The following is a 12272-nucleotide window of genomic DNA, read 5'->3' as shown; positions in this document are numbered from 1 at the left end:
ATGTCATTGCCATTTGACCTCTGGTCTCACTTGCTCTACTCATCCCAGATCTAAGTGCAGACGACGCACAGAGAGCTTGTGAACTTCCACCTTCTACAGGGGAGCTGTCATCTACCTAAGTGGCTTCCTGGGACCCAGAGTTGACTCTGGGTCATCTCAGAGCTGTACCCTGTCTGAGTTAGGGCTCTAATGCCTTGGGGAGAAGCACTGGGCTCTGCTATGCTGGTGGCTGGGTCTGTGATCAGCAATGAGGGTGTGGAACCATGGCTCCATGGCCTTCAGGCCTGTCCTGCTGCCAGCGCAATACGTCTTCACAGGCAGTCAGTGCTGAATTCTAACCCCAGGTAGGGCTCAGGTGTCCTCGAGCCACCAGTGTATCCTGGGTCCCTTTTGTGCCTGTTAACAGTATGGCCCCTGTTAACTATATCCCTCAGCATCGCCTTCCTCAAGTCACTCCTCTGCTCCTGCATGTCACCATGTCTCCCTTACTATTAAGACCAAATCTGGCTCCATGCAGGAATTCAAGGAGCCCCAGATCACTACAGCCTCCCTCTCCCACCTTGACTTCCACCATTCCAAGCACACCAGTGTCCCCCAGTTTGGAAGACACCCTTTCTTCCCTTCCCACGACAGAGCTGACCTCTGTCATGCCCTCTGTCTGACATCCCCTGTCTCTTCATTTTTCTGTCTGGGTTCCAGCTTGAGGTCCTTCATAATCCAATCGAAAGGAAACAAACAAAACACGGAAGCACCCTTTCCTCCAGCGTCTCTAGCTTGCTCATTCAGAGAGAAGATGGGGAGGGTGGTGTTTATAATCCATCAGATCCATCCCCTGAGTTTGGAAACGTTGGTGACAGGGTTTGAGTGTCAGCCCCGTGCCTATAATGACACCTGGTGTCAAGGTTCTGAACACAGTCTGCTCATTTCTGCAGATGACAATAACAACAGTAAGCATGGTTTGTGGAGGGCTGACTGGCACCGTGTGCATACCACCCTCTCCATAAACTGCAACCCATCTAAATCACTACAGCGTGCTTCTGATGTCTGTGTCACTGCCTCTGCTTTATGAATAAAGACAAGTAAGTTCAAGAAGATGAAATCTCTTGGCTGTAGACACAGAACTGACCAGATGGAAACCCAGCTTCACATTCATGACAGATACTCTAAGGCTGGCCCTCTGTCCCAGGCCGGGGATCACTGTGCCCATGCCAGGAACCTGCAGTGTGGGCACCTGGCTCCTCCAGCTCTGCTCTGCCCCACACAGCTGCTGCTACTTACTTTCCTAAGCAGGGAAGCATGCGGGGAGGCCCCTAAAGACTTTCCATTTCAGAGATCACAATCACTCAACCATCCTAGGGAAGAAGGGCAGAAAAACAGAGCCATGCTCAGCTGAGGAGACCCAGAGGGTAGAATGGAAAGGGAATGAGTTCTGCTCCAACATGGGGCAGGCTGGTCCAGGGTCCATGGAGCAGAAGAGAGAATTTAGGCCAAGCCTTGGGGTCTGGAAGAGAACGGCATCCAGGAGTAGATGTACCCAAGCCTAGGATAGCAGGAAGGTGTGTCTGCAGTGCTGGACATGCATGACATAGCGGGTGATTCATCTACAAAGGGCAGTGGAGGCCAGAGGATGACGGGCTGTGGAGTCAGGCTAAGGGATCTGACCTATAGCAGAACACAGTGGGAATCGGGGAATGTGTGGAAGCCAGGGTGAGTCTCCCTCACCACAGCAGCGGGTGGGGACAGGAAGGTGCTCCACGCAGCCTGGCTGGCCGCTCTGCCTTGCTTCTGTGTACCTGGAGCTATAGACTTAGAGCCAGAGGTGCTATAGAAGGGCCACTGTGCACCATGTTACTTGAAAGGCACAGGCCTCCTGCACACATTCTTCCTCTCACTGGCTCCTGGGTGGGAGCAGCAACCACCCCAGCAGCCCCGACTCCCTCAGGAGACACCATGCTCAGCTCCACGTCACTTGATGCTAGAACACCTCCGGCACACTCTCAGTCTGCATCCTTGTGGGAGCTTTTCTACATTCCCTAGTAAGTCACTCGCCTGTTGTCTTTTTAATGGGTGAGACATAGCTGATCATCACGTTGCTAATGAGCAAACAGATGCGGAGAGAGAAGGAAGCCTAACACTGTTTGAATACCTGTGATGTGCCAGCAAGCACTGTAGCCATTTGTTCATCTTACTCTCATCTCCACCCGGGGGTGGGGGTGGGGCGGCTATCTTCACTGCAGAAATGTAGACACGGGATCAGAGACAAACAGTGACCTGTTCAAGCCTGCACAGCAAGAACCTGGCAGAGGATGGATGTGAACCCAGGTCTGTTTGTCTGACATTTAGGACATTTGCCATGTATGGTCAACTGACTGCCCTTTCCCAGGGCTTTTTTGAGGACTAGATGGAATAAAGAATGTGACTGTGCCCAAGGACAGGGACTAGACGTGCAGTCTTACCTCCTTCTACCTTCATGTGTAGAGAAGGAACAGGCACCTAAGAAGGACTTCAGGATGCCCAGGCCACAACAAACCATTAGCAGGCCAGTGCTCAGGGCCCCCAGGACAATTGTCTGTCCTTGCCACCCCTCCACAGGGACTTTCTCCCTAGAGTGGGAACTCCCACATCAGACAGGGAGAGCAACTACCCTGGCAAGCAAACTAGTACCTAGGTCTTGGGGGCTGGGATCCAGGGTGTGACACCCACCAGGTTCCTTCAGGCCCTCTGGCTACTCCAAGCCACCATGAGCACCTTGCTTCCCTCTGATCCCATCAGCCATCTGGGGGACATCCAGAGGCACCAACTGGTATCCCCCCACACTGAGTCAGGGAGGCAACAGAATGGTAGGTTCACTGTGGCAGCTGCAGTGAACAACTAGAGAGCTAGGGAGGGCTAGAACGGGAGGAAGAGGGCCACCGCCCCTGCTGCTCAAGCTCACAACCCTTCCTTGATATCCTTGATACCAAAATCAATGGTGCCCTCTCCTCTGCCCGTACCTGCCAGTCACCTGCTGGCTCCAGAGGCTGACTGGGATCCAGAAGGGCTGAGATAAGGAACAGCAAAAGCAGACTAGCTGAGGCACAGGCAAAGCAAATGGTGACTAAGCCACGAGAGAAGCAAACGCCACACCGCTGCCCGCCACGCCCCCAACCGCCTCTGCTCAACCACTGCTGCCCTGGTATTACAGCGTAGCTTGGTCCAGGCTCTTCCCCTTCCAGAGTCGCAGGTCACAGGATCATAGATAGCAGCCTGCTTAGTGAAGCAGCCTGATCTGGAGCAAAACTTGCTCCTTGTCAACCACCTGACACAAGCCCCGATCCCCCAGGGTATCCTTTCTTGCCAAGCTTGGTGCCTCGGGTTGTCCACCCCCCCTCCATGCCACAAGCTGGCTTTGAGTTTCACTCCTCAGCTATCAGTGTAAGTGGGCTCATCCCAGGCAGCTTGGGGACATGGTCTCACTTCAGGGTAGGTGGGGAAGCCACCTGTAGTCCCCCTACCTCATCTGTAGGAAAGGCAGAGCTACCCTTCCCCTGCTGTGGCTGACAGCTAGAACCTCTTGGTATCTGAGGCCTCTGTAGCTCTGATTCTGAGCATGGGGGCCTTTCACACACACACAGCTATTCCACATGGCCACACTACTGTGTCTGCTGTTCCCTTCACAAAGAACCCTCGGTGGCAGCCAGGCGTGAAGCCTCATTTTATTCTGCCCTGAGGGAAATGGGCAGTTTCACCGAAAAGAATTTGCAGGCAAATAAAGGTGACCTTTCAATGTGAAAAAGGTTTTTTTTTTTTTTTTTTAATTTCAGCCCTTGGTGCTGGCTCTGCTCTGTCTGATGTGGGTCACAGTTGTCCCTTCCTGGGCCAGCAGTACACAGCAGCTGCTACATGTCACCTCACCCCTGGCTGGGACATGAGCAGGGTCACATGGTCCATGACCTATCAGCAGAGAGGAGGTGCCTGGTGGATGCATCTTCAGTGAAGAGGTAGACACGCCCCAGAAGTGGGGAGGGTTGGGGTGTGTTCTCACAGAGAACCAGCGAGATCTCCTTCCCTCCGCTGAGACCCCGATCTTCTCCCAGTGCCCGGCTCTAAGACATCTCAGAACAGAACTAAGTTGTGTAGACTTAGCTGGGGAAGGCAGCAACACCCTCCTTCTGATGACTCCTTCCATGCTAGGCTGAGAACAGAGGGCTCTGCAAGATCTGGGGGGCTGGGGGTGACTCTGCTCCCACCCCGGCTTCTGCTCCATTCTGTGTTCCCAACTTACAAGACAGTAAACTGAAATTGTGAGCCCTTTGTGGAAGGGTCAAGGACCAATGACTGCTTTCCAAGCAGAGTGCCTAGCACATGGCAGATGCTCAGTAAATGCCAATGGCATCAAGCGGGAGTAATTCAGCAGCTGGATTTTCTCCATTCTAAGCCAATGCCAATGTGTTCTGTGAGCTGCTGTTGGGTTCTTCTGGTAGCTTTTTGCCTGGTTTTATGACTGTCTAGAAGCCATTTTTTTAAAAAAGTGGGTGCCGGAGACTAAGAGTCCACACTTGTCAAAATCAGGGAGAGTGACACTATCTGCAAAGGTTCCCAGATCAACTGAGATCTTCACATGCCAAGGGTCTCCTGGGAACTATGGTGAATGAGGCCAAGATGTTGTCCCAGGGCCGCGGCAAGCAACAGACACAGAAATGGATGCACATGCCCCAGAGAAAAATTTTCATCTAGGGGTTGGGATGCCAGGGAAACTAGCAGAAGAAAGGTCACTTTGGCAGGTGTATAGGAATGGACATGAATTCACTCGGCACAAGACGCCCTGGAAGAACATGGCTCAAGCAAGGGTATGGGCATGGACATGGGCTAGGGGCATGAACAGGAGGGACCAGAGTGATATCCAGAGGTCAGATCAGCAGATGCCAGCCATAGAGTCACGGATCCCAGAGCAGTAGAATCGCTGAAGACACTGAGCCAGGAGATGGCATCAGCTCTGAAAGGGGTGAGTCAAACAGCCATCAGAGGACCAAAACACAGTGGACATAGGGCTCTCAGGGGTCCTGGGTAGCACCACAAGGCCCAATCAGAAGCCAGCATTAGGAGAAGAAAAGGGCTTCTGAGGGTCTGCTGTAACACAGGACATCAGAAAACCCCATTCTATCTGCAGGTCAGCAGAAAAAACCACAACCAGAAGTAATGCAGCTCGCTGAGGGGAGGATTGCTGCCCCCCATGAGTGTTCTTTTCGGTTCCCAAGATGCTTCAGTTCACTGCCTCACTTGACTCTCCATACAATGCTGTTTGGGACTTGGAAAACTGAGCCCTTGAGGGGTCACATGAAGTGAGCAGTGCTGTCAGGCTAGACCCAGGAAACAGTTTCATCTCAGCCCTGGACATCAGGCTCAAAGCCCAACTCTTTGTCAGGAAGGGGGTCCCCAGGGCTGTCAGGCAGCCCGTAGTAGAGATCTTCCTCCTCCTGCTCTGGTTCTTCTGCACCAGCCTGGACAGTCTCCCCCTTCATCCTCAGAGACCATCGCTGCTTGCTGGGTAGAGCTGCCTCCCGTGCCTGTCCCTCCAGGACCATGTCCTCTGATGTAGGGGTGTCATCAATCAGAGCAAAGTCACTGAAGCGATCCAGTGGACCCCTGCTGGTCCAGGGCACCTGCGAGTGTGGCTCATCCTTGTCGGGTGGGGATGGATGAGGGCAGCTGCCTTCGCTGGAGTCCACGTCCAGGTCATCATGGAATGATGCCAAGGGTGCAGAGCCTTGGAAACATGCTGGAGGGCTGCAGAGACAAAGGCCATGGTCACACTGTTGGATCCAGATCTCAGCCACTAGCTGCAGAGAGTCCCTATCTCTGAGTCTCCTTTTATTGCCCTGAAAACTGAGGGCAGTGGGAATCTTCTCTCGTGCGATAGTTTCTGAGATTTACAGAAGGTAAATTGTTCAAAGTACTTCATACAGTGCCTGGCACAGAGTAAACATTCATGCAACAGAGCTGGAAGGAAGGAAGGGAGGAAGGAAGGGAGGGAGGGAGGAAGGAAGAAAGGAAGGAAGAGGGGAGAGAGAGAAGAAGGGAGGGAGGGAGGGAGGGAGGGAGGGAGGGAACCAGCTAAGTGGCTCATCTAAAACTGCAGGCACTCCAGATTCTTCTCTGGCCCCTCACAGTCTGTTTCACCCTGCCAGTCCTTCTGTGTCCCTTTCTGCCTCCCCCTCCCCAAACTTGGACAAGAATCTCCAGGAAACAAGAGGGCTGTCAAGGCCTGAGAAGGAGTTGGTGTCTAGTAATGACAGAACATGTGGATGAGTGCATCGATCGGATAGACTCGAAAATAAACAGGGACTGAGCTGTGGCAGGGACAAACTTGCTGGAGGTTCAGGGCAGGTCAGCAGCCCAGCCAGCATTTAGATCCAAGCCCTATGGCTCCTGGCCTCTGGCTGCTCCCGAGCATTTGGGAAATGGCTGTGCCCATGAGAAAAACTGCTCGGGAGAGTCTAAAACCCACCACACTTATACAGCCAATTAACACCAAGCCCCAGCCCAGCCTCATTTGTCTGTGACCCTCTGCTGCCTGCTCCTCACTCCCAAGTGTCCGTGCCATCTCGCGGCATCCAGACTGCACTTTGCCCTAGAACTGAGCCCACTCCTATGCTGCCCACTCACCTGCTCTGAGAACAGGCTTTCTCTCCCTCGTTCTCATCCAGTCCTCTATGGACGACCACTGGAGCCTCCATCCAGGCCTGAGCAGTACGAGGCTCGCCTTCCCTGATACTGCTGGCTCCTGTCTTCAGTTCGGGGGCCAGCAGTGGCCTGGGGTCCTCACTGTAGCCCATGACCTTCATTTGGATGTGAGTGAAGTCTGGGAGGCTCTGGTCATAGGCGGCTTCTTCCCACAGCCTGACGTAGGGCGGTTGGGGGCTGGGTCGGACAGACAGTGGGAGAGAAGTAAGGCAGGCAGACATGAGTTTCCTCACCAGGACCCCTGACTGCCTACATGGGGGGACGGGCCCACTGATTTCACAAGGAAAACTTCAGGGGTATCACTGGACCAAGGGCACAGATGATGAGGCTAAGGTCCAACAAGGTAAGTAAATTAAGTGGTCTGACCCCAAGTCAACTTCACATAATGTGCCCAAATGTATCCACAGCCTGTGACAGCAAGAAGGAGAGGACCTGGCATGAAGTCTTGCCGAGCCACTCCTCAAGAATCACCGTTGTGGGCTCACAGCTCTGACGCAGAGTAGAGCGAGCCACAGAGGGAACCACAGCCGCTATAGGCTCACTGCCTGCGACGCTGGGGACTGATTGCCTCCTCACTTCCTGCAACTCTGAGAGGTTCTGTGAGGAAACTGAGGCCTATACATAAACTACCTTGTACATAGAGAGACACAGACTCTGTCTGCTTAGTGGACCAGGGCCATAGTGATCGTTCTCTGCCACTGTGCTTCAGAGACTAGGCCCTTGTCCAAGGTCACATGACTGGGAGGTGACAAGATAAAGGAAGGAGCCCCAGGTAGTCTGAGCTAGTTACAGGCCCTGGGATAGCGTTTGAGTGGCCACTATTTCCCACTGGGACACTTCTCCCTGTGTATCAGGAGTGGAAAATGCCAGCATTACAGATTACCCAAAGCAAGCAGAGTGGCTCTCAGCGCCCCCTAGCGGCAGAGCCTGAAGCCTGCACTTTGGAGCTTGGGAGTCACTGCTTGGGATTAGCCAAAGCTAAAGGGTTCTCAGCTGTACCCCAAGCTCGAACTAGGGCTTGGCACCTCCGGGAGGAAAACAGGCTATGGCCAAATCAGACCAGGATTCACACCTGTCTCCTTCACTGACTCCCAGTCTGTGCTTCTCTGAACCTTCATTTCTACATGTACAAAATAAGAATGACAGTGTAAACGCTCAAAACTGAGAGTTTTAAACTACCGATGATTTCAAAGAGCGTGTTCTCAGAAAACTTGAGGCAAAAAGGAAACTGGATAGGACAAGATAGAGACACAGGCATCCAACCCAGACATCCCAGTTCTCCCCTTCCTTAGTTCTTCCCTGTTCCCCTCATTCAGACCTTTGACAGGAGGCTGGACTGAGAGCCATTCTGCCCACACTTACCTCTTTACCTCCGGAAGCCCGGTCTCCAGCAGGCTCAGGGCCTTTGGCGACAAGATGCCTTGGAAGTCAGAGTCTGCCGGCACAAAGGTGATCTGTAAGGAGAGAGGATATGGTCTCTGCAACTGGCCAGGGCTGGAGCTAGCTGTCTAGCTGAGCCCAGAGTCTCTGCAACCTTCTCTGCACATTGTACATGAGAAGGGGGACCTGGAAGAGCCTCTGTTGATATCAGAGTTCTTGTTCATAGCTCAGCTCCAGTGGGTAGACTGGCTCCTGTCCACACCATGTTCTCCCTTCACTGGACACTCCATGGAGAACCTGCCATTTGCAGACACCAGTGTGAGTAACAGAGATGCCCTGCCCTGGGGTCCAGGCCCATCATTTCCCACCTGGTGAGTGAATGGAAAGCCAGTCACTGGCCTGTGCTTCACAGGACACATTTATGATGGGGAGGCAGAGACACAGGTGGCTGTGAGTGTGCCCACAGAGTGCCATCCCTGAACTTTCCAAATCAAGCAGCCAAGCTACAGGGGTGGCCTCTGCGGGTGGGCAGGCAAGCCATGAAAGAGGGAGTCAGGTGAGGCGATCCTAGAGTGTCCTGGAGACAGGCCCTTGCTGTGGGTCCAGGGCGGCATCCCTTCTTCCAGAGCCTCCTTGAACTCTTGGGGCTAATGAAAGAAACTTCCAAGAGACACCTGCTCCTCCATGCTCAGAGAAACACTGTGAGCCACAATCAGGAGATGGATAACAAGATACAAGGAGCATAGGTAACGGCGTGCCGGCCGGCCTTCGGAAAGAAGTTCAGATGCGAGTTACGGCAAAGCTGAACTTGGAAGGCGTGGTGCTGAGTGAAATATGCCAGGTCGGGATGTGACAGAGAAAACACTGTAAGATTCCACTTCCCTGGAGCACCAAGTGGTGAAAATTGGAGAGGCAGAGAGTAGGCTGGTGGCTCCCGAAGACTGATGAAAATAGTAATGAGGCACTGTCTCACGGTGGGTGTGAACCCATTATTTCCCAGTCTGGAAAGAGTTCTGGAGAGATGGGCTGACCACTTTGTGTCTAATGCTTCAGACTGCATGCGTACCCATCGGGTATCCTATGCTTCTATGTTTTATGGAACTTTTAGTGGTCTGTGTCCCAAGAGAGCTGGGAGGGCTCCTTGAGTAATACAGAGGACTCTTGGAACATGCTACCTGGACACCCAGCTTCTCAGAAAATCACAACATGGTCCTACTGGAGTCCAAGCCGCTGAGCTCACAAGTCTGAACACTTTTCATGCAACATCCGATGAGCCTCTGGTGAACGGCTCCAGATTCACAACCAGCTCTCTCTGTCTCTTCCCACAGAGTACGGTGATGGAGGGATGCACTGTGCACCAGCCAAAGCTTCGTGATGATGCAAAGATGGGAGTGATGGGTAGAGGAGCTTTTACATTCCTGAGGAGGCACTACTCACTCCCTGACAGGTGTCTAAGCATCTTACATCTGTATTAAGGATGCTCTGTGGCCAGCTGGCTCATTGTCCAGATAACGTCATCATCACCACTATCAACATCACCATCATCATCACCATCATCACCATCATCATCACTATCATAACCGTTACCATCATCACCACCTCCATTTTCATCATCACGGTCATCGTTGCCATCACCACCACCACAACCATGACCACATCATGGACATGAGAAACATGAAGACAGAGAGGAAGCAGCATCTTAGAACACAGATTTTTTTTTCCTAAAGAAAGAGGATGGACTCACAGAATTGATGATCAGAGGAAGGGATCGGGTCTTGAAACCCTCAGAATGTCAGGCTGAAGATTTCAACCTTTATTCACAGTCCTGGGCATTCCAGAGGGGTTCCTCCACCTCAGCCCCACAGAGAGTACCTGTGGGATCTGAGTTCAGGATGAACTCTTACCCGTCCCAAGACTCAGGAAGCATAGAGAGGGAAACCCACAAAGAGGACAGGGGCTCCAACTACCTGGTTCTGAGCTCCAGCAGAGCAGATGAAGGAAGGACCAGAGGACTCGGAGCTGAGGCTCTGCTCTCCCTGCCTTTTCCTCACCCCCTGTTCCCAGCTCATGTTCAGGCTCAGTGTCTTCAACAGCTCCCCACACTAGATTTACCCTGGCTCGGTTCTCCCTTGACCCACGCCTGAGGCCCAGGTGAGTACCAGAGCTAACCAGGTTTGTATTCAACCCCTAATAGAGCAGCCATGGGGAGGAACAGGACCCATTTCTCCCTCCTCCTCCACGGTGATGGCTCTAGAGTCTGAGTCCCCACCACCACGACCTTCCAGGGCCAGCAACATCATCTGAAGAACGAGGCCTCTGCACCTGCTTCACACAGACACAGAGCAAGCACCCCTCCCATCCCCACAGCACCCTTTGCTTCCTTCCATTTGACTATGCCAGGCATGGGGGCAATTCTGCCAAAGTCACAGACTTGGCACAGGGTGTAGGGGCTTGAACTGGGGTCTGAGGAGCACTAGGAGGTATGGGTTTCCACCACTATACCATCTCTCCACACAGCTATCAGCCTTCAACAGTTACTCATTAATACTCAGCCCTGGCCCCTCCCCGCTACAGGTGACCCTGCTATTACTCAGTCCCTGCCAGCTGCCCCTAGGAAGGTCACTTGTCTTTTCAACACACCCACCCTCCCTGGGTGGGGACGTGGTAGCCCTGGCCTCAAGGCCCTCTTCTCCCAGTGACCTCTGCTCAGGACATTGAGCACATAGGAGAGAGTTGACTGTAAACTGCTTTATAAATGGCTCCAAACCAGTTCCGACTGCCCAAGCTCCAGATTTAAGTGACATGACAGCCCTGGACTGGCTACAGAGGCTGCAGGACTCCGAGAGGCTGGGACCTGGCCCCAATTCTTAGAACTCCTTCTGGGTACTCACACCCCCAAAGTAGGGAAGAGTAGAGGAGGCTGGGAGGGCAGGGCTGCTAGTATCAAGGTTTACTGGGACCTCAGATGTCCGGATGTCCGTCTGCCTTTCCCACACCATCCTCCTGATGCACATTGTACGGTTGATGAAGCTGAGGCTCAGAGAATAAAGAGGCTCAGTCTCTTAGGCACTTAGAGGCAGAATGCAAGTTAGACCCCTGATGCCCTCCCATATCCCTGAGTCTGTCTCTAACTAGCTGTGTGACATTGTGACGGTCACTCCACCTCTCTGAGCATTGAAGTTCTACAACACCTGAAATGTTCACTCCTCAGGGCTGTGTAAGGATCAACAGTACTAACAGCAGCAGCTGGTGTTTAGCTAAACACAACACTGCAGTTGCAAATATGCCCTTCCCCGTCTTCTACATATCATACCTGGGTTACCACAGGGCTATGCGGAGCTGAGACAGGGGTGTGTGTGTGTGTGTGTGTGTGTGTGTGTGTGTGTGTGACCCAGCAGAGCAGCTGGAGACTGGAACAGAGCACCCAGGCTCACCACTGCTTTTAAAAGCGAGCTCCAACCCAAGATCTGTGCTCTTGCTTCAGGGTCTGTGGGATGAAAGGGAACTGCAGAACACGGTCAGGGTGAGCTGGGGATTCGAACTTAGCAGATAGCAAATGCTGGCCAAATCCTGATCAAAAGGGACAATTGTGATCAGTCTAATTCCATTGTGTCCCCATGATGACTGGCTCCGGGTCGGCCACAATGAGAGATGGATGGATAAGCAGAAGGATATTCCCCAGAGCAGAGAGAATATAGGGAGTCCAAATGGAAAGAACACATCAGTGGGAGGCCAGGGGTTGGTGCCAGAGACCGTGAGAGCTATCTGTCCTTCCACCCCCTCCCAACCCCCTTACCTTAGGATAGCACTGGCACATGCTCCAGATGACACCCCCGATCACCATGATGCTGCCCATGGCATAGAAGGTGCCGTAGACCTGGGGTCGATCGTGGCTCATGAGGAACGTGCCCAGGGATAGCAGGAAAAGGCCCAGCACGATGAAGCCGATTCGGAAGGTCTTCTCATCAGCCATGGTGGCTAACCAGCCCTGGTAGCTGGTCAGCACACCAGCAGAGGGCTGCCCACAATCCTTCTCAAACTTTGAGCAGGCTCTCAAGGAGGGATGACACACACTAGATGGCTCAGAACCAAGGTAATGCACAGGCAATCAACGATCCCCACAGATCCAGCTCTCAGCCCTGGGCCCAGCAGGGCAGGTGACACGCTTC

At 53.1% G+C, this 12272-nt stretch overlaps 1 protein-coding gene across 1 annotated transcript; it reads right to left on the bottom strand.

Moving 5' to 3' along the window:
• Nucleotides 1-3790: 3790 nt before the first annotated feature.
• Bsnd (barttin CLCNK type accessory beta subunit) lies at nucleotides 3791-12272 on the bottom strand. The gene is made up of 4 exons (XM_028784519.1): nucleotides 11900-12272; nucleotides 8086-8177; nucleotides 6646-6900; nucleotides 3791-5766 (listed from the first exon to the last, which is right to left on the bottom strand). Exons 1-4 carry the CDS (start codon nucleotides 12074-12076, stop codon nucleotides 5364-5366), a joined length of 927 nt encoding a protein of 308 aa, XP_028640352.1. The 5' UTR covers nucleotides 12077-12272; the 3' UTR covers nucleotides 3791-5363.

The sequence above is a fragment of the Grammomys surdaster genome, unplaced genomic scaffold, assembly GCF_004785775.1.
Source record: "Grammomys surdaster isolate TR1022 unplaced genomic scaffold, NIH_TR_1.0 100, whole genome shotgun sequence".
In the NCBI taxonomy this organism is placed as follows: Eukaryota; Metazoa; Chordata; class Mammalia; order Rodentia; family Muridae; genus Grammomys; species Grammomys surdaster.
This window is presented reverse-complemented; position numbering and strand designations above follow the sequence as displayed.